Raw genomic sequence first — 24,180 nt, 5'->3', positions numbered from 1 at the left:
TACTTCTGATCCAGTGCCCTGCTGTAGCCTGGAAAAGCAGTGGAGGGTGGCTCAAGGCCTTGGGACCCTGCAGCCACTGGAAAGAAGCTCCTGACTTTGGGTCGGCTCAGCTCAGCTCTGGCTGAGGCACTGGTTGGGAGTTAACTAGTAAATCTTATAAAAGAAAATTAAAACTTTTATTTGATTTTATGTAAAAATAAAATAAACATAAATGCAGGTACTCTTTTTGAAACCTCGCCAACAAAGAATCAAGCGAGCAGTGTTCAGTCTCCCTGGATTTCTGCCATTAGTCCACAGACAATTCCTTTGTGAGTGGACAGCTTCTCACGCCGGGCCTGCCTCGCCTGGGGTTTTTCTTCCGCTGGCTGGTAAACCTGAGCAGGCAGGATGGCACCGGCACACAGTGCGACGACAAAGAGCGGAAGCCAGGCGGAGATGCGGCGACATTTGTAGACAAAGGAGCGAGAGGCATCTGCTTTGACTGGCGGCCTCGTCCCAGCCTGCTGCTCCACATCTCTCCTTCTGTCCCAGTTCAGAGCTGGCAGGCGCTGGGCGGGCTCCAGCCAGCTGGAATCCAAGCCCCCTGACCCCCACTGTATCCCTGGCTGCTTTGAGAGCTCAGGCTAATAGCCAACCCAACAATCACAGATACTTTTAGAATCTCCTGGAGCCCAGGTCCCACTCCAAGGACTGCTAAAAACGACCTATGGTTCCACTCTGCAAAGCGCAAAGAAAAAGTGCGCATTGGAGTTCAGCCTTTGTGATACGCACAGGCAAGCCGAGGCTCTGGGAACAATGACAGCTGCTCAGATCAGAGCTCATCGTGACATTAAGAGAGAAAAGGAAAGATGGGGACGAGCACCAGCAGAAAGGGAAAACCGGCTGACACGACGGCTCGGCCTTCAGTCCCGTCTGGGTCCAGGCTTGCCAGGGCGTGTTCTCCATCCTGACTTCCCCTTCACTCTGCTTTTCGTCTACTGGTGTACACACCAGACACCTGGTTGCCTGGGCTAAGGCCCCTTTCAGTGTCCCAGGCCCTCCCAACAGGGTCAAGTTCAGACATAACTGACAGATCTGAGGAGTTTATAAAAGGGAATGTTGGGGCCGGCAGAATGGCTCAGCAGGCTAATCTTCCACCTCTAAGCACCTGGATCCCATACAGGTACTAGTCTGTATCCTGGCTGCTCCACTTCCCTTCCAGCTCCCTGCTTGTGGCCTGGGAAAGCAGTAAAAGATGGTCCAATGCCTTGGGATCCTGCACCCATGTGGGAGACCTGGAGGAAGCTCCTGGCTCCTGATTGTCTCATCTCTGGCTGTTGTGGCTATGTGGGGAGTGAACCAGCAGATGGACGATCTGCCAATATGCCTTTCAATGAAAATAATTTTGTTAAAGGCATGTATATTTGTCCAGTGAGGATCTTTTTTTAAAAAAAAAGATTTACTACATTTTTATTGGAAAGTCAGATATACAGAGAGAAGAAGAGACAGAGAGGAAGATCTTCTGCCTACTGATTCACTCCCCAAGTGGCTGCAATGGCCAGAGCTGAGCTGATCCGAAGCCAGGAGTCTCTTCCAATTCTTCCACGTGGGTTCAGGGTCCCAAGGCTTTGGGCCGTCCTCGACTGCTTTCCCAGAGCACAAGTAGGGAGCTGGATGGGACGCGGGGCTGCTGGGATTAGAACCAGTGCCCAAATGGGATCCTGGTGCATGCAAGGCAAGGACTTTCACCACTAGGCTACCACGCTGAGCTTTTCACACAATATTCTTATATTTGAATGTAAACACTTTTCAGATAAAAAAACACCACAAGATCTGTATTATGTGCATCTCAGAAAAATTTCTCGTTTTAATCTTTGAAACAATTTCTCCTTTCTTCAGCTTGCTTCACTAGCGTTCACAAGATATGCATACCTTGTCTTTTTATAAAAAATGTCAATTTAAAAATTTATTTTAATCTAATGGAGGGGAGGGGATATCTGATAGCTTATTCCTCAGATGTCTGTCAAGAGCCAGGCCTGTCCCAGGCCCAGACTGAGGGTTCAGAACTCTACACAGCTCTCCCCTATTGGGGGGCAGGAGCCAAGCACTTGAACTATCACTTCTCAGGATCCATTGGCAGGAAGCTGAAGGAAACAGCAGTGTGGACTTGAGCTAGGCAATCCTATATGGGATGGCAGCATTGCAAGTGGTGGCTTGATTGGCTCCACAACTCCTACTGCCAGCCTGTCCCTTCCCGCTCCCTTCTACTCCATCAGCTCAGTCTGCCAGCGCCTCTCTCCCTCCGGGATAGTGACCTGCACATTACTGAATGGTCTACTTCAAGTTCTGGGAGCCCATGATTGTGCCCTGTGGTGAGGTCATGAATTTAGCCTGTGACTCAGAAGCCAAGGTCATTATGATGCAAAAGTAGTCAGCTTGCAGACAGGTCACACCTTCCAGAAAGCCAACCCTGCCTTAGACACACAATCTTTAGGAATTATGTCATACAGTAAGAAAAATCATGTGGAACAAACACAAACGACTAAAAGAGATGCTAAATGTTCATTAAGACTGATCATTTTCTTCTGTCTTGAATGGTTAAGCTCTAGGTTTTCGTTTTGTTTTTTGCTGTGAGGAAGGCCACACAAATGACAGGTGTTTAGATATAAAAATCAATGGCACAAAGTAATACTCCGGTCAAGGACACCAAACACCTCCAGCCGTCACGAGCTACCACTGCCAACTGGCTGACTCCATGGGGAAGATGTCACTCCAGCATGTCAGTCTGAAGACCTCAAGACAAAGGAGAAACACTTGAGGGATTCAATGCTATGATATTATATGATAATCATGACAGTATAACGGCCATTTAATAGAGGTGCAAGGTTACCGACGACGCGTAGTGCAAAATGTCCAGTACTGGAGGAGCTAAATACATAGTTACAGTCAACAAGTCTAAGTAGCTTGAATTTGTTGTTGTTGTTTAAATTAAAGGCTTATTTTCAGTGGGAAGGCACATCTACAGAGAGAAAGAGAAACAAAGATCTTGCATCCATTGGTTCATTCCCCAAGTGGATGTAACCGTGGAGTTGAGCAGATCCGAAGCCAGGAGCCAGGAGCTTCTTCTAGGTCTCCTATGCAGGTGCAGGGTTCCACGGCTTTGGGCTGTCCTCAACCGCTTTCCCAGATCACAAGCACAGAGCTGGATGGCAAGTGGAGTAGCTGGGATAGGAACTGGTATCCACGTCGGATCTTGGCACTTGCAAGGTGAGGACTAGCCTGCTGAGCCATTTGAACTGAGCCCAGTTCCTTGAATTTGTGACACCTTCTACTTCTATCATCTATATTCAGAAACAATTTGTTTAGATTTTTAAACCACCTGTTTTTGGGGTGGTGCTATTGTGTAGAAGGCTAAGCCCCCACCTGCTGTGCCAGCATCCCATATGGATACCAGTTCATGTTCTGGCTGCCCCACTTCCCAACCACCTCCCTGCTTGTGTCCTGGAAAAGCAGTGGAGAATGGCCTAAAGCTTTGGGATTCTGCACACGCATGGGAAACCTGGAAGGAGCTTCTGGCTCCTGACTTCAGATCAGCCCAGTTATGGCCACTATGACCACCCGGTGAGTGAACTAGCAACAGGAAGATCTATCTGCCTCTGTGATTCCAACTTTCAAATACAGATAAATTTTAAACAAAACAAAACTCAACTACCTTTCTAGGTGTTTATAAAGCTTTGCAAAAGGCACCTCTTCTGTGTAGCTCTAGTAGCCAAAGGCAATGTCCACTTCAAATTTTTAAGTTACGATCCAACCTGGGGTAAGAAATATCAGGGTGAGCAGAGGACATCCCTGAATCCACACACCAGCACCCCGGATCAGCGTGCTCCTAGGACAGAGAAGAGCATTCAACAACCATCCCACTGAAAGCCAGACTCGGCACACCCAAACCAGACCAAGTGAATCAGGGTCGTGGGCAAAAGCAGTTCCCTGCCTTCTGCCTGGCTCAGCACTTTTAGGGTTAACAGTTTCATGTTAAGAAGCCTCACAAATTCAGATTTCTTAATTCTTTGTGTGCAAGATTCTAGAACGTCTCCAGCACATGTTGTGATGACTGAGGTCAGGGAGGTTTCTTTCTCTTTGGTGGGGCTTGAAACAGGGTCACAGAAGAGGGCCCTGCGCTTAAACATAATTCTGGTTAGGTATCACAAGAGTGTAGTACCGGCTTAAGCACGGCTTAGGAGCGGCTGTCAGCGGACCATGGCCTGGCGCCTGACACTGATGGGGTGTGGGACGCAGTATGAATGCTGTTTGCACTTCGGGGGTTCGGGCATTCCAAGGACAGAGGCGCTTCCTGTGTACTGGCTTCTCGGTGCTCCCTCCAACCCTGTGGGTCAGTGCCTGCTGACGCCCTGCAGTGTGGGACCCAGGGCTCCTGCGCGGGAGGCTGCAAGCAGTTTCAGGATTAACTGCGCTGAAGGTGGACGGCGCTGATGGGCTGGGAGTGCCCAGGGGGAAAGGCCTCGCGGGGGAAGAGTCGACACCTGCCAGGCGCCAGGCCTAACAGCACGTGCTGAGTGGCCACAGCTCGTCCCATTTCCCTCCAGCACGCTGAGTCCACGGCCCGGAGCGAACCAGGTCCAGGTAAAACGCGGCTTTGGGGAGCAGGGGATCCTGGCCGGCTCCTCCTGCCCGCCAGGGAGGACCTCAGCTAACAACGATCACAAGGCGAGGTAAAACAGGATGCCCGGCTTCCAGCCCTCGCTCCAGAGGCTTGTCCACGGACGCTTACCTGGTCTCGTGATGGGCCTCCAGCGCCCGATGTCCGCCCGAAAAACGCAACCGCGTTCCCGGGTTTGCGCACGCGCCGTTCTCAGGCCGCGGCAGCCTTCACCTGTCACACACACTCAAGCGTGCGCGCGCATTCTTCCTAACTGCGCACGCGACAAGCCGAGGCGTCCTTCCCGCGTGGAGGCGGCAGGTTCCCGGAGAGCCAATCAGAGCGCGGGACAAGACAGCTGCCCCGCCCCCTCCCCGTCCCCCGGCGCGACCGGGAGCGCGTTGCGTTCGCTCGTCCCCGCCCCCTCCTGAGCAGCCAATCGCAGGCGAGGCGCCGGGCGCGCGCACGCTCCGAGTTTAACGGTCGCGAGAGGCCGCTCGCTCGACCCTGACATCGGCTGTGGGAGCGGGGCCAGGTAAGCGGCCGCGGGTCTCGGAGGCGCTGCCAGCCGTGGGGGTTCAGGGCTGAAACTTAGGGAAGACACAGCCCGGACGCCTCCCTGAGTGTACAGAGGGACCAGCGTGAGGGGCGACGGCGGCCAGGAGCCTGACGCCCACCGCAGCCGGCCGGCGAGTGGGGGGCTGTGCCGTGCTGCGTGCTCCTTTTCTAGACTCGGTGCCCTTGAGTGACACCCGCGCGGCCCAATCGCAGGGCGCCCTGCCTGAGGGGCGGGGGACGTGTGTGTGTGTTTTTGACGGAGTGTCGGGCTTCCGGTGGCGCCCGCGGCGGCCCTCGCTCTCCCTCAGGCACTGACGGAGTCGCCAGCCGCCCTCGCTCTGTGGGCGGTGGGCGCGAGGGCGACGGGACACCGCGGCCTCTCCCCGCCGGGGCCGGGGCCTCCCCTTCAGCCGACCGCCGCCCCGGCTCCTCAGAGGGCGAGGGCGCGGTGGGACGGCACACAGGAAAGAAAAAAGACGCCCTTGTTCTTATCCTCGTTCTCTGACAAGTTTGTTTCTTTTTTTTTTTTTTTTTTTGCATCGTTCGAGGCCCGCACCCCGGCGCCCGATCCGGGAGCGGTCCCCCGCCGGCCTCGATGCCCGCTGTGTCTGTCCTCCGGGAGATCCCGGAGCTCGTGCACCTGTCCGCGGGCGAACTTGCTAAGAAGGGCTGGCCTCCCGAGTGCGCACGGATCCGGGCCAGGTTTCTTCCCTTGATTGCACCCCTGCTTTAAATGCAGGTATTCCTGAGGAATAATTGACTTGATGTAGCCAGTTTGCCAGGGTGAATAAAGTTGTAGTTGGCCTGGCAAACCATGTGGGTTTTTTAAAGACTGCGCGCGGAATGAGAAAGGTTGAGTGGTATAAAAGGTACTTGAGCTTGATCGTGGTGCTTCTTGCCAGGGTAGCTACCCAGTGGTCCTAATCACTGTGTGGGTGAACACACCGTTAGTGAGCAAGGCGCGTCAGAGTTCCGACTGTGACATAATAAATTTGTATCCCGAATCTTGATTGTTAAACTACAGTTCTGAAGTTCTGCCTGAAAAGATGATACTGTTTCTGCAAGTGACCCTTAATGTAGGGTTTTTTGTTGTTGTTGTTGTTACAATTTTTTTAAAAAAGGTTTATTTTGATTTGAAAGGAAGATTGTATTTTACTGAGAGGAGAGGCAGAGAGAGATCTCCCATCAGCGGGTCAGGGGCTTCCTCCAGGTCTCCCACACGGGTGCAGGGTCCCCAGGCTCTGGGCCGTCCTTGACTGCTTTCCCAGCCCACAGGCAGGGAGCTGGATGGGAAGTGGAGCTGCTGGGATTAGAACTGTCACCCATATAGGGTCCTAGCACATGCAAGGCTAGGACTTTAGCTGCTAGGCAACCGTGCTAGGCCCAAGGCCTGGTTTTTAAAACTGAGATATATAATTGAGATATACATTTTGCCCTTTTGGAAGTATACTGTGTATTCACAGGATTGAGCATCCATCATCACTCATTCTGGAACTTTTTCATCATCCCAAAAAAGAGACTCTATCCTCATTGCACTCATTCCCTTTTTCTGCACCCCTTAGCTCTGGGTAACCTTTAATCTCCTCCATGGCCTGGTGGACTTGGCTCTCTTCCATATTTCCTGTAAAAGAAATTGTGCAGTAATACAGGCTTTGGGACGGCCTCCGCTTGGCCTGCTGTCTCTGTTGCAGGATTCGGAGCACTGTTCCTGCCTGCAGCCCTGTAGCTACCCACGCGTGGCTGTGTGTTGTGGGTTTGATCTGTCTGCGCACATCCAGATGGTTTCCACATTGTGGCTGTTAGGGATCGTGTCATAGATTCGAATAGAAGAAGTCAGGGTTCCCAAAGCCAAGACAAGAGCTGCTGACTTACAGGCTTTTGTACTAACATTTCCCCTTCTTCATTTGCAGACCTTCTTGAAAGTTTAGTGTGTTTCACATGTCTGAATGTTGACAACTGATGATGCGTGTGAACGATGAGCCGGAAGAGGACATGGACTCAGGGCCCTCCGGCCGTGCGAGAACCGCCCCCCGTGAACAGCAGAGGGTAGCAGTTGTACGCTATGGACGATTCTGACTTGGTTAAAAGCATACCAGAAACATCTGTGGGTTCTGATCACAAAATTTCTCCCTGTTGTCTTGGACTTAACGTGCATACTCATAGGTAAGAATGCAGTAGGTTTTTTTTTAAGATATATTTTGTTTTTATTGGAAAGTGAGATATACAGAAAGGAGGAGAGACAGTGAGAAAGATCTTCTGTCCTATGATTCACTCCCCAAATGAGCTCAATGGCCGATTCGAAGCCAGGAGCCAGGAACTTCCTCCAAGTCTCCCACACAGGTGCAGGGGCCCAAGGCTTTGGGCCGTCCCCGACTGCTTTCCCAGGCCACAAGCAGGGAGCTGGATGGGAAGCAGAGCTGCCGGGATTAGAACCAGCACCCATATGAGATCTTGGCATATTCAAGGTGAGGACTTTAGCTGCTATGCCACACCGCGCTTGAGCCTACTGCTGCATTTTTACATTAGTGGTACAAATAAGGGATTATATTGCAGAAACGGCAATCTGGGAGGTAACAAAGGTGAATGTTGGGCCCTGCGTGTTAGCCTATCGGCTAAAGCCTTGCATGTGGTGGGATCCCACATAAACTCTGGATCTAATCCTGGTGCCCCACTTCCCATGCCACTCCCTGCCTGTGGCCTGGGAAAACATTCGAGGACGGCCCAAAGCCTTGGGACCCTGCACCCATGAGGGAGACATGGAAGAGGCTCCTGGCTCCTGGCTTCAGAACAGCTCAGCTCTGGGCATTGTGGCTGCTTGGGGAGTAAATAAATGGGTGAAAGATATTCCTTTCTGTCTCTTCTCTCTGTATACCTGGAAAATATTGGAAATTTTTTTTATTTTCAATAAAAATAAATAAATTTTGAAAAAGCTGAATGTTACGGAATCAGCAGAAATATCAACTCTGAGTTAAATATCAACACAAATGCATTGAAAAGATGTATTTACTTATTTGAAAGGCAGAGCTAACAGATTGAGAGAAAGAAACTAAGATCTTCTGTCTGCTGCTTCACTCTCCAGTGGTCATGTGGCCCATGCTGCGCCCGTGGGAAGCCAGGAGCCTGGACCCTGTGTGTCTCCTCTATGGCCACAGGGGCGCATTGGACCACCCTCTGCTGGCTATCCAGCTCATTAACAGGAAGCTGAGCTGAAAGTGGAATGGCTGGGACTTTGGTGCCTATGCAGAATGCCAGACCCTGCATTTTGTTTTTTAGCTGTCTCATTGTTAGTTTGTTTTGTAAAGGTTTATTTATTTTTTTTCTATTTGAAAGATGGAGGAGAGAGAAAGGAGAAACATGGGGAGGTCTTCCATCCTCAGGAGCTCTTGCCAAATGTGGCAGAGCCTGGGGCTGGGCTGCTCTGAAGCCGGGAGCTGCTGCTGGGTCTCCTGTGTGGGTGCATTGGCAGGGAGCTGGACTGAAGTGAAACACTAGCAACTTGAACTGGTGCACATATAGAATGCTGGTGTTGCAGGTAGAGGCTTAACTTGCCCTGCCCCAGCCTCTCATTGTGTGTGTGTGTGTGTTTTAATTGGAAAGTCAGATATACAGAGAGAAGGAAAGACAGAGAAGATCTTCTGTCCAGTGATTCATTTCCCAAGTGGCTGCAACGGTTGGAGCTGACCCAATCCAAAGCCAGGAGCCAGGAGTCACCTCTAGGTCTGCCACGCAGATGCAGGGTCCCAAGGTTTTGGGCCGTGCTCGGCTGTTTTCCTAAGCCACAAGCAGGGAGTTGGTTGGGAAGTGGGGCGCCGGGATACAAACCGGTGCGTACATGGGATCCCAAAGCGTGCAAGGCGAGGACTTTAGCCACTAGGCTATCACACTGGGACCCTGTTCATTGCTTTTAATCAGAGCCAGTTTACTCTCAATTTGTATGTGGTCTGACTAGGTTGGTTTATTTGATTTCCTAATTTGGAGTAGGCAAGAACCACTGAATAGAGCTGCAGTGAGGCGCAGGCTCAGAACACACTGGGTTGCTGATCAGGGACCGAAAACTGAGCCCCAGGGATATGGAAGCAATTCTGTGTTCCCTGGCTTCTCCCTCCTTGGTGGGAATTCAAGGCAGCTTAAAAGGATATGGGCGTGGTAGCCTAGCAGCTGAAGTCCTCGCCCTGCACATGCCGGGGGGGTCCCATGTGGATGCTGGTTCGTGTCTTGATGGCCCCGCTTCCCATCCAGCTCCCTGCTTGTGGACAGGAACAAAATAGTGTGAGTTCTTGAAGGAACAGAGTCAGTTTCTTCTTTCAGTTTTTAATTCAGTTTCTCTGATTCTGTTATTTTACCGTTATTTCCATTTACTGTCCAGTTTTTTTAGAAGTTATTTGAGAAGTAAAGCAAAGTAGCAGTCAGTCAGTCAATGCAAATAACCTTTCAGTGGCTGGGTTTATTTTAGTGTCTTAAATTACTCTGTGTTTGTTGTAACACAAATGGGAAACTTGTCCAGTTTGGAAAAGAAGTCCCCGTGGAGTCGGTGCTGTCCCCGCCAGGTCAGCCCAGTCCTGCCTCGCCTGGCTCAGCTGCGATGGCCATCAGGAGGTCACGCGGGAGGGGATCCGGTTCGCAGCCTGGCCTGTGCTCTGGGCCCTGGGATCCGCGTGCACAGGGAAGCGCTGTTCTCAAGCCTGGCTCAGACAGGCCTCTGGAATCATGAGTTGGACCCGAGCGGCTGAAACTCTTTATGATTGTTTAGCACAAGCTGGTTTTGTGCAGACGCTCTGGAGTGTTCCATGTCTTCTGGAGACTTTCCTTTGTGTTCCTGAGAAAGCCCTGTCTTTGACTGCCATTTGCCTTTTGTGGACAAGCTTGTAATCAGATTTCCAAGCAATGAGGCAGGCGCCTCCAGGAGGACAGAATGTCAGTGGTTTTGTACTGTTCTGCTAAGTCTTGAGCTGCTGAATTATTCAACGCTTTGGGAGAATGAAAACCACGTGCATTATTTATGTTTCAACAGAAGTAGTCTCCACCTATGTGCCAACGTGGTGTCCTCTTTCCCAGGGAAGACCGGGCCAGCTGCCGGCCAGGGCGCAGTGCAGGCCATCGCCTCCCTCATGCAAGAGCTGCAGCACAGTGGCAAGACAGATTCGGAGCTGTGGAAAAATTGTGAGGTACTGGGTTTTGCTTTATCTTTGCAATTTTAAAGTAGTTATATCTAAACTTGAAATGATTAGAAATGTATGTCCTGGAGCATGTCCTGGTACTTCAGTTACTGCTAAATCGAAGTGACAAGCTGCATCGGTGGGGGCGACACTGGGCACATGAGAAGGGGTCGCAGGTCTGAGCCCCGTGGGAGAGATGGACAGGCGACTGTGCATGCCACTTGGGAACCTCAGCTGTCTTGGAATTGTTCCCAGTCCTGGAACTCTGCTGGAAGTCCTTTGGAATTACCCTTTAAAAAAAATCTAAGTCGGCTTTGGAATATTGTGGTTGTTCTAGTTACAAAGTTGCTGTTAGGTACCTGTTTACACAGCTGGGAGAGGTTACGCCGTGTTACTTTTAGGCCAGTGGTGTCTTTTAGCTGTTTCATTGATAGTTTGTTTTGTAAAGGTTTATTTATTTTTTTTCTATTTGAAAGATGGAGGAGAGAGAAAGGAGAAACATGGGGAGGTCTTCCATCCTCAGGAGCTCTTGCCAAATGTGGCAGAGCCTGGGGCTGGGCTGCTCTGAAGCCGGGAGCTGGATGGGAAGTGGAGCTGCCGAGATTAGAAATGACACCCAGGCCCGATGGTGTCTTTTCAATTGTGATAAAGTAATTTAACAGTTGGAAGCACACTGCATTTTGTTTCATACAATAATAGTCGAGATGGACTTTCAAGATTTGGTCATGCTTTATAAAACAGAAAACATCACTAGCACCCAATTTTGTTTCAAATGTTAATCATGGTTTTAGAATATAGTTTGTGCAATTTTTTTGGAATGCAAAATACGTGGAATGAAAGATTACTACTTTGTTTGAGAATTTAATAGCAGTATCCCAAAGTATAATTACTTAGTTATCAATAACTATTAAAGTTATAAGAGTAATTTATTGCGTACTTTAAAAATCAGTGTCTTGGTTTTTATACTTTTCATGCTTTCCTCTATATACCAGTGAATAGTTGCTAATGTAAAAAAAAACCTATAAAAATGGTACTGTAAAATTACACGATTAAAAATTGAGTTATTAAGTGTTTCCTCTGGTATATCTGTTTATACATGCTTTGTGACAAATGAGGCATTGCAGCTCAACAGTGTAGTTTTAACTTGTGTAAAGTTCATGATTGACTAGAAGCTGTTATTTGTAATACTTGGAGATCAGTGCCTGCAGTCAGAATCCAAAAGTGTTTGTGAATTTGAGCTACGGCTTGATCGGAAGGCCCATTGACTTCCCCAGCCCACGTAGCAACCTGTGTCTTTCCACTCTTTCTGCTGTGCCTGGCTACTGGGGGTTACTACTTGGCCTCCTGATGTTAATCGTGGTAGGGTCAGAGAATAAAGGTTAAAATATATCTGTAAAATTTTAGTTTATTTAGTGTTTTGAAGTGTTTTTCATAATAATGTGAAAGCAAACAAAATGCCCCTGATGTTTTAGTGTGGCCGCAATGGCCAGAGCTGAGCCGATCCGAAGCCAGGAGCCTGGAGTCTCTTCTGGGTCTCCCATGCGGGTGCAGGGTCCCAAGGCTTTCAGCCATCCTTGACTGCTTTCCCAGGCCACAAGCAGGGAGCTGGATGGGAAGTGGGGTGCCGGGATTAGAACTGGTGCCCACATGGGATCCCAGAGTGTGCAAAGCGACGACTTGAGCCACAAGGCTCAAGCTCGTGGTAAAGGTGGTTACTGAGAGATGTTTTCATCCAGGATCCCACTTGGATCTGGTTCGAGTGCAGTTCCGCTTTGGATTCAGCTCCCTACTTAACGCTCCTGGCTTCGCCTGGTGCTGGCTGAGGCGCTGACTGCCTGTGGGAGTTACAGTGGGTCATGGCCTGCAGTCAGACGAGAGGCAGTTCTGTAGGTTTTGTGAGTCACTTTTTTCTTTAAATTTTCATTGTTGCAGGACTTTGGAACACTAATACCTTACATTAAAGAGGTCTCTTCCTTGAAACGCAATTAAGCTGGGGGGGATTATATTCTCAGAAACCCAAGCCATTTCTTGTCTTAGGATCTGGGATCTTTTGGACACAGTTTAATGAAAGTCAGTAGCTGTTAGGCAGGAAGGACAGGCCTCTCACACGGATGAGGTGCAGGTGAGCGTCGCGCAGGTGACAGCAGACCACAGTGTCCTTGGAGAAATCAGATCTGTCTGGTTTAGGCCTTGAGATTTCCCCGGACTGCAGGTGAGCTGCGGGTAGCCAAGCCTCTGTCCTGTTGTTGCTCCAAATACATGTATCCATTTGCTTAATTTGGCTGGCAGATTGCAGGGAAAGGCCTTTTCTTACTGGGGGAAGTTTGTGTGAAACACTAAGGTCAGACTGATTTTTAACAAGCATTTTATCATTTCATAGACCAGGTGGTTCCAGCTCTTCAGTTTGGTGGAGAAGCAATGCCAGGAGCAGATTGTCGCCCAGCAGGAGCAGTTCCACCACCAGATTCAGGTATTTGAGATTTGAAGAAAAACCAGTTAGTGTGCCAGATCAGCTTTGTATAGCAGTGATGATAAAGCACCACCACATCATCAGAGCAATGACTTATTACACTTCAGAATATTGTGATGTTTAATGCTCTTTTTTTTACCCAAATCTACAATTTTTCCTTTCCAGTGTATACAGGAAGAGATCAAGAATTTAGTCAAACTGCAGACCAGTGATGTTTCCTGGGTTTCCTGTGGTAGAAGTTCTTCCAGCAAACAAGTGTCTTCCGAGAGTCAAATGGGTTTTTTGTCTCCGAGCAGTGGGAGACATGAGCGTGGTGACAGCTGCCCTGAGCCTAAGGAGCCTGAGGCGCGGCGTGCGGCGTGCCCCCCGCCGGACAGCGCCGTGGACAGCAGCTCCGTGAGCAGTGGCTACGGCACCTTCTGCATCTCAGAATTAAATTCCGACTGGGCCATGGAGTCCCCAGGCACCTCTGAAGGGCAGTGTGGGGCCCCCAGGGACCAGATGGGCTCACCTGGGCACGGTGTGAAACACAAGACATTTTACACGCAGACCACTGAAGAGCCCTGTGACTCTTCAACAGCAGAGGGGGGCTCCATTTTCCCTGGGGAATTGGAACACAAGTTTCTTGCAGAAGATAAGATTTCTGAAGTATGTAACGGGCAAACAAGTAGGTGAGTAGAATTACTCTGCTGAAGGAAGGATTTTTTTTCTATTTGTCTGTGTAAGATGTTGAGTGTAGCTGTGACCTAGTGGGTAGAGTCTGCAGCATTGATGTCCTGTGCAGGCACCAGTGTCACTCTGAGCTGCTCCACTTCCCATCCAGCTCCCTGCTTGTGGCCTGGGAAAGCAGTCAAGGATGGCCCAAAGCCTTGGGACCCTGCACCCATGTGGCAGACCCGTAAGAGGCTCGAGGCTCCTGGCTCCTGGCTTCGGATTGGCTCAGCTTCAGCCGTTGCGGCTGCTTGGGGAGTGAAGCATCAGATGGAAGATCTTCCTCTCTGTCTCTCCTTTTCTTTGTATATCAGTCTTTCCAATGAAAATAAATAAATCTTTAAAAAATGAGTGAGAGATCTTGTGTCTGGTGTCTGCCGGTTCACTCTCACGATGGCCGTAACAGGTCCTGGGCAGGTAAGAGCCAGGACTCAGGAGCTCCACCTGGGTCTGCAGGTGGATGGCAGTGGTCCAGGGTTTTGCACCATCTTCAGCTGCTTTTCTAGATGCACGATTGGAGCACTGGATGGGAAGTAGAGCAACCAAAAATTAAACCAGCACTTATATGGCCTGCTGAGCCACCTCCAAGTTCATGAATTAAAATAATGTGTTTAATCATAGCAACACGATTCTTGCCTACTCTCAGCTGTAATTGTGAGTCCCTGACAGTAAATATGCCTCCACTCTAGAGTTACGTTTCATGGTTGGAAGGACCGCTCTGATCATACTTGCTTTGTTCCAGGGTTGCGGAGTTGGTTCATTGTAAGTCACTGTTGTTCCTGTGTTTACTTTGCCTTTGTTAGTAGGAAGTTGAGAAAGAAATTAAGGAAGCACTGTCTTTCTTAAAAAACTCAAAATAGATCTCAAGGCAGTAATTTAATTTTCTTCCTTTCAGTAGCAAATCGCTCACATCATGGGCACAAAAGCTGGAGCAGAGCCAATCAAACAGAGCACGAGAGGAAGCATGTTCAAGGTCTAAGCAAGGAAATGAGCAAAGCAGGCGGTCCCCCAGCGAGCAGGTGGGTGCCCGTCACGTCCCCCGCCGTGCCAGCCGCTGCGGAGTGTGTGGCTTCACTGGACGCTCAGCGCTGTCCTTTCTTTTACATTATTTGCTCATTCACGTATCTGGGTATCTCACAGGATTGAAAATACCGAATTGTTGTATTGCTTTTTAAGATTTATTTTTTAATTGAAAATTCAAATATACAGAGAGGAGGAAAGACAGAAAGATCTTCCGTCTGTTGATTCACTTCTCAAGTGACCTCAGTGGCTGGACATAAGCCTATTCAAAGCCAGGAGCCAGGAACTTCCTCCAGGTCTTCCACATAGGTGCAGGGTTACAGAAAGAGAAATCAACCATGTGCTGGTTCACTTCCCAAATGGCTGCAGTGGCCAGGCTGAAACCACAAGAGAGAAGCTTCTTCTGGGTCTCTCAGGCGCTTGGGCCACCTTCTGCTGCTTTCCCGGCAGTCAGCAGGGAGCTGGGTCAGAAGGGAGCAGCTGGACTTTTGCCGACGCTCATGGTGGGATCACTGGTGGTAGCTTAAATCACACCACAGTAACATAGCTGTCCCAGGAGGAAGTTTTAATATGTATTTGTAGCCTTACTGGCTTAGATTTTTCTAGGTTAGCATTATTTAGTATAACATATTGAAATTGCCTGATCAGATTTGCCTGTGCCAGCCTGATAGTTGTAGCACGTGGCTGTGTCTGGGTCATCCTCCTCAGTCTGTCCGTGTTCGCAGAGGATGGTCCTTCACCCTCGTGTGGCCCTGCGGCTGTTTGCTTCCAGTACCTGTTCTCTTCAGCTCATGATAGTTAATCTTGATAATGTCACTGTTCTTTGGACGTTTTCAGATTTGGGTTGAGGAAGAGGGGATCTGCACAAATCAGAAAAGCTTCTTGGGGACACGGAAAGCTGTTGGCACGCATGTGGTAGTTCTGTTCTGGACAGGCCCGTTATTCTCACCGGGTCGCTCCTTTCTGGAAGCACCGTTTAGTTCCCGGAGGGGGCTCTCTTGTGGACAAGCTGTTCTTACCTAACCGTTCTGCTGTCTGGAGCCTGGATGCCCTGCAGGGCCCTGCGGCCTTGTCTGGTGGAGTCGGTTGGCCTGGACGGAGGCCTCTTTTCCTCCACACTGGCTCTTTTCTGCCTCTTGCTAGGTTAGGGTTGAGAACATCTTGAGACTTGCCCTTCTGGCACACTCCGGTGCTTGTGTGCCGGGTGGCCACTGGTGTTCTTGTTGTCTTTTTTTTTTTTTTTCTTTCTTTCCATTGGAAAGGCACATATACAGAGAAAAAGATTTTCCATCCTCTGGTTCGCTCCCTAAGTGGCCTCAAAGGCTGGAGCTGAGCCAATCAAATCCAGGAGCCAGGAGCTTCTTCCCTTCCCATTCTCCCACATGGTACAGGGTCCAGCTCAGCAGGCTAGTGGCTAGGGTCCTCACCTTAAGCATGCCAGGATCTCATGTGGGCGCCAGTTCTAATCCCAGAGGCTTCACTTCCCATCCAGCTCCCTGCTTGTGGCCTGGAAAAGTAGTCGAGGATGGCCCAAAGCCTTGGGACCCTGCACCTGCATGGGAGACCTAGAGGAAGTTCCTGGTTCCTGGCTTCGAAACAGCGCAGCGCTGGCCGTTGCTGTCCCTGAGGGAGTGGATCATTGGATGGAAGATCTTTCTCTTTGTTTCTCCTCCTCTATGTATATCTGACTTTGCAATGAAAATAAATAGATCTTTTAAAAAATTGTACATTGTTTGGCAAAAGGGATGCCCAGTGCCCGTTTTTCCTGTCTGTTGTCTTGTATCATTCTCTTTTCCGAGGAATTCAGGGTCGTCTGAAACTGTTCTGAGGTAAAATCATGTTGGGCTGATGATGGCATCTCTGCATCGCATGGCGTTGTTTTATTTTTATTATTATTATTATTATTATTATTATTATTATTATTATTATTATTATTATAAGCTGGCTCTCTTGGCCCAGTGCTGTGTCATAATGTGCTGAGACCCCATCTGTGGTGCCAGAATCTCATATGGGTGCCAGTTCATGTTCTGGCTGCTTCACTTCTGATCCAGCAACCTGCTCATGGCATGGGCCGCTGTGGGGGATGGCCTAAAGCAATCGTATACATGCGTCGGAGACCTCGAAGAAGCTCCTGGCTCCTGGCTTTGGATCAGCTAAGCTCCAGCTGTTATGGCCATTGGGGAAGTGACCTGATGAAAGGGAGATTTCGCTGTCTCCTCTCTGTGTAATTCTGAATAAATAAAAATAACATTAAAAATAAATAACATTAAAAAAAAAAAAAGCCCAAGAAACCCTGGCCTTGTCTGCCCGGGGCAGGCAGCTCCTGGCCTGTGTGTCAGCCTGGGCTTTGACGTTTCCGCTGAGAGTTCAGGTGGGACAAATGTCTTTGTTTTGGGGTTACTAGCCTTGGTCATGCTGTCGCCTCTCCTGGTCCTTTCTGTCCTGAGTGAAAGAGACAAAAGGTGAGTTTGAAAGTCCCTCCTGGAGGTTGTGTAGTGCTCTGGATGAGTCTCCGGGAGGGCAGTGTGGTGGTTTCTGCCACCCTGCCTGGCACCCTGCCTGGGGTCTTGTAAGCACGTGCGCGAGGAGTTACCAGAGCTGGCAGAACTGTTGAGAAGACTTCTGGTTGAAAGTTTGTGAGAAATGTGGACAGTGTCAGAGATGGTGAGGAGAAATGAAGGATTTTTGTTTTCAGGCTGTTCTGGATTCATAAGCAGTTACAAAGAAGCAGCTTGTCATTCTAGGTTTATGTTATTGCTTTGTGGTGGACAAAGTGAATTTGATTATTTACAGGTATGATAATGCATGAATTGTAATGGCTTTTACATTAGTTTTGATACTTAATAGCTTTAATTCTAGCCACTTTGCAGTTTCCTTGGGAAGTAGAAGGCAAATTTCAAATGCATTTTAGTCCTGAACTCATTCTCTGACACTTGCTCCAGTTTTCTCTGGCTCTTCAGAGAACCAACATAAGCATCAGTAAACTACCTGGGCAAAGAAAGCCCTTCCCTGTTCGTTCCTGTCACTTGGCGTTCTTGCCCTGTGGGTGTCCTGGCTTCCTTCTCTGTCACCCCGCGGGCCCCGGCCCCTGGTGGGCCCCTGCCCTTGCTCCCAAGCCTGTGCTAACCAGCCTTTTGCATTTTTTGATTTGTAGGCTGATTTTGCTACCGCCATGCGTCCTCATACTTTTTACCTCAGTAAACCAGAGGAGAGTCCGTCCTGCTGGGAGTCTGACTCAGGGACAGGTATGGTGCCTACATTCTGGAAGCTTCTCTTCTGCCTGTGTCCCAGCTATGAACCATCAGTGTGGAGTGGGGTGCCTGTGGCAGCTGTAACTTCTCTCCTTGCCTAGATTAAACACACAAACAAATACACTTTTCAAATTGAAGATTTATTTATTTTTATTTGAAAGGCAGACTTACAGAGAGGGAAGGAGACGGACGGAGATCTTCCATCTGCTGGTTCACTTCCAAATGGCCACACTGGTTGGAACTGGGTGGGTCCAAAACTGGGAGCCAGAAGCTTCTTCTGGGTTTTCCCATGAAGTTTTCTCAGGTGGCTCAGGGCCTTAGACCCTCCTGAGCTGCTTTCCCAGGCCCTTAGCAGAGATCTGTATCGAAAGGGGAGCAGCCAGGACAGGATCTAGCATCCATTTGGGATGCTGACATTCATTACAGACAGCAGCTTCACCTACTGCTCCACAACATCAACCCTTTGGCCGTGATTTTGAAGAGCTGCAGAGGCCTCATCCAGCTTCACTTGCTTCGTGACGACTAGCAAACTCAGACCCTCTGTGAGCCATCACTTAGTGTTCTGGGGTGAACTGTTCTCCTCTTAACCACTCTATACACCGACTCCCTCCCCCTCACCCCCCACGTCCAGCTCATCAGGATGAATTTGCTTTGCCCAAGGTGGGGCTCCAGGACCCGGCCACTTCTTGCCACCTTCACCCTCATCTGCCCCCGGGTGCCTGCAGGCTTCCAGGTTGACCTCCGTGCTCCCATCCTCTCCATTCAGTTTGTTCTGGACATAGTAGCCCATGTGAGCTTTTTGAGAGCTTATTTAGATCACCTGACTGTGTTCAGTTTAATTTGTCATGAGAAAGTGTTGTGGTCAGGCCTGGCACTGTAGCCTAACTGCTAATGTTCTCGCCTTATATGTGCTGGGATCCCATATGGGTGTCTGCTCTAATCCCGCTGGCCCCGCTTCCCATCTAGCTGGGTGGGAAAATAGTTGAGGATGGGCCAAAACCTTGGGACCCTGCACCTGTGTGGGAGACCTGGAAGAGGCTCCTGGGTTTGGATCGGTGCAGCTCTGGCTGTTGCGGCCGCTTGGGGCATGAACCAGCAGATGGAAGATCCTCCTCTCTGTCTCTCCTCTCTGTATATCTGGCTTTCCAAAAAAAATAAAAAATGAATCTAAAAAAATGAAAGAGTTGACAATTGCAGGGGGTGGGGGGAGTGTTGTCGTCTTCTCTCACGGCTCTCTGCCCGGTGCCTTGTGCTTCAGGACTGACCTACTGGAGGCTGGAGGAGAAGGACCTGTACCGCTCTTTGCCTGACACTTTAGAGAAGGCATTAATCCCCTCCCCCTGCACAGACCTGTCACCAAGCCAGGTAACCTGAAATCGTGTGCGCCCGTGTGTGTGTGTGTGTGTGTGTGTGCGCACGCATGCGTGCCTGCCCACAGGCATGACATTAAGTCCATTATGAATTTTGTGTTTTTAGCTTCTGATATAGCAGTGAAAGCTTGGGATTTAGAGTCAGGTTCATCTAATTTTAAATTTCTTCCCTGTGTAATCCTATGAAATCTACTAATGTTTTGTGACATTAAATGAGAAGATTTGTGCCTGGTATTTTATATCTAGTATGTCCTTAGCTATGAGCTTGGGCCCTTTTCTAGCCTGATGTTTTTCCGTCCTGTCACATCTCCTGCTGATCTGCCTTTGCCGTAAGTTGTGAGTAGCTTAGTTTGCTGCATCAGTGTACTTCAAGCAAGGAATGTAAATATTTTGGTTGTGTTGAGCGGAGCACTGGGAGTGTTGAGCATGTGACGTTGAAGTGGACGTGCGGGGCCTTCCCATGAGCTTCATGAAGCATGCTCCTGTTGCTCTGTGTGTGGTAAGGTATGAGAGAGAGACATTTGGGAACAGGAAAGACAGGACTGAAGTGGCCAGGGGAACTTGTCTGGGCAGATGGGGCATTGGGACACCCAGGTCCTTGAGAAACTTGGGAGTCCTAGAGAGTGACAGAAGCCAATGCTCACACCTGAGGCAAGGCGCAGAGGGGAACAGGTGAGCGTGATGGGAAGGAAATGGGGGGCCCCTGTGGGGGACGAGGCCCCGTGGCTTGACACCTGCAGGACCTCCCTTTTGCTGTCTTTGGTTCCTAGGTTTCCTAGTTCATGTTACATGAAGGAAAAAGCACCAATTGTGCTGATACAGTGTCTTGTTTAAAAAATTGTTTTTATTCACTCCTAAGGTGGAGAGACAGAGATATTCAATCTACTGATTCACTCCATAAACATACGCAAGAGCCAGGGCTGGACGAGCCAGAGCTGGGGACCTGGAACTCAACATGAGCCTCCCACACAGGGTAGAGGGGACCCAACCCCTAGAGCCATTTCTCCTGCCTGTCAGGGTTGGCGTCAGCAGGGACCTCCAAGAGGATTTGAGCATCTCAAGGGGCTGGTTACCTGTGCCGTTACGGAGTACTTGCCTTCTAGATTGGTGCTTTGTTCTTGTGCAAGGGTTTTAGACTTCACATAGATTTATATTTTTGTTTTGCTTGTTTGAAAGGGTGAGGGAGAGAAAGCTTCCATCCACTGGTTCACTGGCCCTATACCGAGGTCTGGGGCGGGTCAAATCCAGGAGCCTCATCTGGGTCTCCCACGTGGGTACAGTGTCCCAAGGCTTTGGGCTGTCCTCGACTGCTTTCCCAGGCCACAAGTGGGGAGCTGGAATGGGAAGTGGAACAGCTGGGATCTGAACCAGCACCCATATGGGAAGCTGGCAGAAGCAAGGCTAAGACTTAAGATGCTAAGCTGCAGTGCTGGACCCAGACCAAACCTCTGTGTGGAGCTCACACTGTTATTCTTGAATCTTTACGCTACTGATATTACCACTTACGTAATTTTGTTTCATGTCTTCCAATCTGATGCTAGTAATGAGAATACTGATCGGAAAAGGAAACACAGCAGCTAGCTTGGAGAGTCCTGCTTTGATTTCTAAGCCAATCAGCTTCCAGAGGCCACCTTGTCAGCGCTGAGCTGACAGCCAAATGCTGCATGCCTCCAAGGTCCCTTACACTCCACCTGCCCCGGAGAAGCAGTTCTGCCTAGCTTAAACCCAGCCTGACGTGCCTTATGCCCTGAGCATGCTATGTGCTGCCCCGTTTCTAGGTGCTGACCCTGGATCCAGCACTGCGCATGAAGGCCACTCAGCAGGTGTCTGGGCCTCCACCACGTGACTTTGTCAACACCCTTGATGACAGAATATCCTTTTCTCCGGACTCCGTTCTAGAACCCAGCGTGTCTAGTCACTCTGACATAGACTCATTTTCTCAAACAAGTAACATTGCTGCTCAGCTGTCTGGATTCCCCAAGTATCCTTCAAAGACCCAGGCGTCACCTGTGGACTCTTGGAAGAACCACATGTTCCAGACCCAGAGCAGGAGCAGTTCCACGTTCCCCTCGGTGTACACTCTCGCTAGTAATGACCTCTCGGTCAACACTGTAGACGAAGAACACGCTGTCTTGGTTGCTTCGACCTCGGTCAGTCAGTCCCAGCTTCCAGGTACAGCCAACAGTGTCCCAGAATGCATTGCATTGACTTCCTTGGACGATCCTGTGATATTGTCTAAGTATGTATTTCAGTGAATGGCTTGTAATGTTACTAGATTTTCTCTGATGTCTGATTGAATTATGAATGGAGTTGACTAACACCAGTAATGCTTATAATCTTCACTAAAAAAGTACAGTAATTTTAAAATAGATTATTTCATTTTTAGGGGATTTTCACCTGCTAGCTTTTTGTGACTTGACTTTGTGGGTGTTCAAAGGAAACAGGCTGCGTCTGTGCTTGCAGGGCTGACCCTGTGCTTGCTCAGTGGGAGGTCAGTGTGGGGATGGGCTCCCTCGTGACTGTTTTACCTTCAGCAGAATTAGGCAGACCCTGAAGGAGAAGCATGCCCGGCACGTGGCAGATCTTCGCGCTTATTATGAGTCAGAAATTGCTAGTTTGAAGCAGAAGCTGGAGGCAAAGGAGATGTCGGCTGTCGAAGACTGGAAGAAAACCAATCAAATTCTTGTCGACAGGTAAAGCTTATTGAACTCTGAAGTTGGTGTTTGTTCATCTTGGATGCAGTGTTTGCAGAAACATTATGATGAAATACTTAATTTTTTAAACTTAAATTTTTTTTTTAAATTGGAAAGGCAGATATTCAGAGAGGAGGACTGACAGAGAGGCAGATCTTCCTTCTGGTGGTTCACTCCCCACGTGGCTGCAATGGCTGGAGCTCAGCTGATCTGAGCCAGGAGCAGCGTCTGGGTCTCCCACGTGTGTGCAGGGACTTAAAGCTTTAGGCCGTCCTCGACTGCTTTCCCAGGCCACAAGCAGGGAGCTGGATGGGAAGAGGGGCTGCCGGGATTAGAACCGGTGCCCATATGGGATCCCACTCAAGAGGGAAAGACTTTAGCCACTAGGCTACCATGCTGGGTCTGATTTAACACTCTTTTTTTTTTTTAAGTTTGTTTATTTTTATTTGAAAGAGTGACAGAGTGAGAAGTAGAGACTGAGCTTCCATCTGCTGGTTCACTTTTCAAATGACCCCAGCTGCTGGAGCTGGACCAGGGTGAAGCTAAGAGCCAGGAGCTTCTTCTGGCTCTGCATGGGTGCAGGGCACAAGGCTTTGAGCCGTTCCCCATTGCTTTTCCAAGGGCATTAGCAGGGAACTGGCTCGGAAGTGGAGCAGGCAGGACTCAGCTTGGCTGTGAGAACTATAACGGAGCTAGACTTTGTTCAGAAGTTACTGATTGCTGTCTTGTTCCTGAGGTTTTTCTTGTCAAGCTTGCATTTTGCTTTTGCTAGTGGGAGAACAGTAATGAGGAGAAGTAAATAAATTTGAAAAAAGGCAAAAGCTAACTTCAGATTCTTTAGGATAAAAATGAGAGAGCTGAATAGAGGGTATAGATTCTGGTTTTCTCTTAGAAGGCAAAGGTGACTACAGGTACTTTCAGTTAGAAGAGAGAAGTTTGAAAGCCCTCTAGTGGACTTTTTTTTAAAGATTTATTTTCTTTTTATTGGCAAATCAGATATACAGAGAGCAGGAGAGAGAGAGAGAGAGAGGAAAATCTTCCATCTGCTGCTCCACTCCTCACGTGGCTGCAGCTGCTAGAGCTGAACCAATCTGAAGCCAGGAGCCAGGAACTTTCTCCAGGTCTCCCACGCAGGTGCAGAGTCCCAAGGCTTTGGGCTATCCTCGATTGCTTTCCCAGGCCACAAGCAGGGAGCTGGATGGGAGATGGGGGTGCTAGGATTAGAACCGGTGCCCATATGGGATTCCAGCGTGTTCAAGGCGAGGACTTGAGCCACTAGGCCACCGCATCAGGCCCACCAGTGGACTTTTTGAAGATGACAGCAAGGTGCTGGAGAAGGAGCCCGGTCAGTGCTGTCGGCTAAAGCAGGTTCGAGTCTAGGATGTGTCAGGACATAGAGACCAGGAGTTGAAGGAACAGTGGGATGTCAAGGATTTCAGTAAATGTCAGTGTTGTCTCCCTGACCACAGCTGTCCAGCTGCTGGAGTCAGGGCCACCAGGCTATGTGAATGGACAGCAGGATACTTTTTTTTCCTTGTGTTTTTAAAAGGATTGAAAGTGGCTTTCATTGTGGGTGCTGTGTGTCGCAGGGGGCAGTAATGAGAAGTGATGTTTAGAACTATAAAAGTGCTTCCCCTCGTCAAAAACTAGTGTCGTCAGGGCACTGACCAGTTTCTCAAGCTGAAAATTACAGGTTGGCAGATTCTACTGGTCCTGCACGAAGGCCAGCTCTGACATGGTTATGGTATCGCACAGTGGCTGCCCTCAGGGGTGGTCCCTGGCTTATCACAATCAGTATGGTGATGACAGCAGCGAAATAGTGAAGGGGCCTTCAGGTTGAGAACAGTCATCTTAGCATGTTATCTCTGTTTTTTAAGAATTTAATTTTCTTGAAAGACAGAGACAAAGAGAGAGGTCTTCTGTCTGTTGGATGACTGCAGCCGTGGGAGCTGGGCTGGGCTGGGCTGGAGCCAGGAGCCAGGAGCTTGTTGTGGGTTTCTCATATGGGTGCCATGTCCCCAGGACTTGGGCCATCTTCCATTGCTTCCCTACACATATCAGCCAGAGCTGGACCCAAAGTAGAGCAGCTGGGACAACCAGTGCACATTTGGGATGCTGGCCTTACAGGTGGTGGCTTTATCTGCTGCCCTAGCACCAGTCCCAGTATTGCATCTCATAGGATGAAGTGTGGTTAGGGATGTGGACTCTGTACCCATGGAACGGCTTACATCCTGTGTGGAGCATGGGTCCTTGTCTTTGTTTCCTCATCTGTAAGATGGGACTGGTTATGGGAACAATACTTTGCACATTGCGTT

General features: G+C 49.4%; 1 protein-coding gene across 2 annotated transcripts in view; it reads left to right on the top strand.

Annotated features, from left to right (window-relative positions):
* The first annotated feature begins 5,342 nt into the window (after nt 1-5,342).
* The window catches only part of MPHOSPH9 (M-phase phosphoprotein 9), a 43,725-nt gene continuing 24,887 nt past the window's right edge, over nt 5,343-24,180 (top strand). Inside the window, exons 1-10 of one of the 2 annotated variants that reach the window (XM_040987092.1) lie at nt 5,343-5,933; nt 7,105-7,357; nt 10,206-10,359; nt 12,731-12,820; nt 12,986-13,491; nt 14,427-14,550; nt 17,706-17,796; nt 19,061-19,167; nt 20,951-21,411; nt 21,710-21,865. In XM_040987092.1, coding sequence (XP_040843026.1) covers nt 7,257-7,357; nt 10,206-10,359; nt 12,731-12,820; nt 12,986-13,491; nt 14,427-14,550; nt 17,706-17,796; nt 19,061-19,167; nt 20,951-21,411; nt 21,710-21,865 — 1,790 coding nt within the window. In that variant the 5' untranslated portion in view covers nt 5,343-5,933; nt 7,105-7,256. Of the gene's footprint in view, nt 5,934-7,104; nt 7,358-10,205; nt 10,360-12,730; nt 12,821-12,985; nt 13,492-14,426; nt 14,551-17,705; nt 17,797-19,060; nt 19,168-20,950; nt 21,412-21,706; nt 21,866-24,180 lie in introns of both variants that reach the window. The other variant, XM_040987091.1, reaches the window with a different exon arrangement.

This window comes from Ochotona curzoniae, unplaced genomic scaffold, assembly GCF_017591425.1.
Source record: "Ochotona curzoniae isolate NIBS_2020 unplaced genomic scaffold, NIBS_Ocur_1.0 contig_46, whole genome shotgun sequence".
Classification (NCBI taxonomy): Eukaryota; Metazoa; Chordata; class Mammalia; order Lagomorpha; family Ochotonidae; genus Ochotona; species Ochotona curzoniae.
The sequence above is the reverse complement of the archived record's forward strand: the minus strand, read 5'-3'. Positions and strand labels throughout refer to the sequence as shown.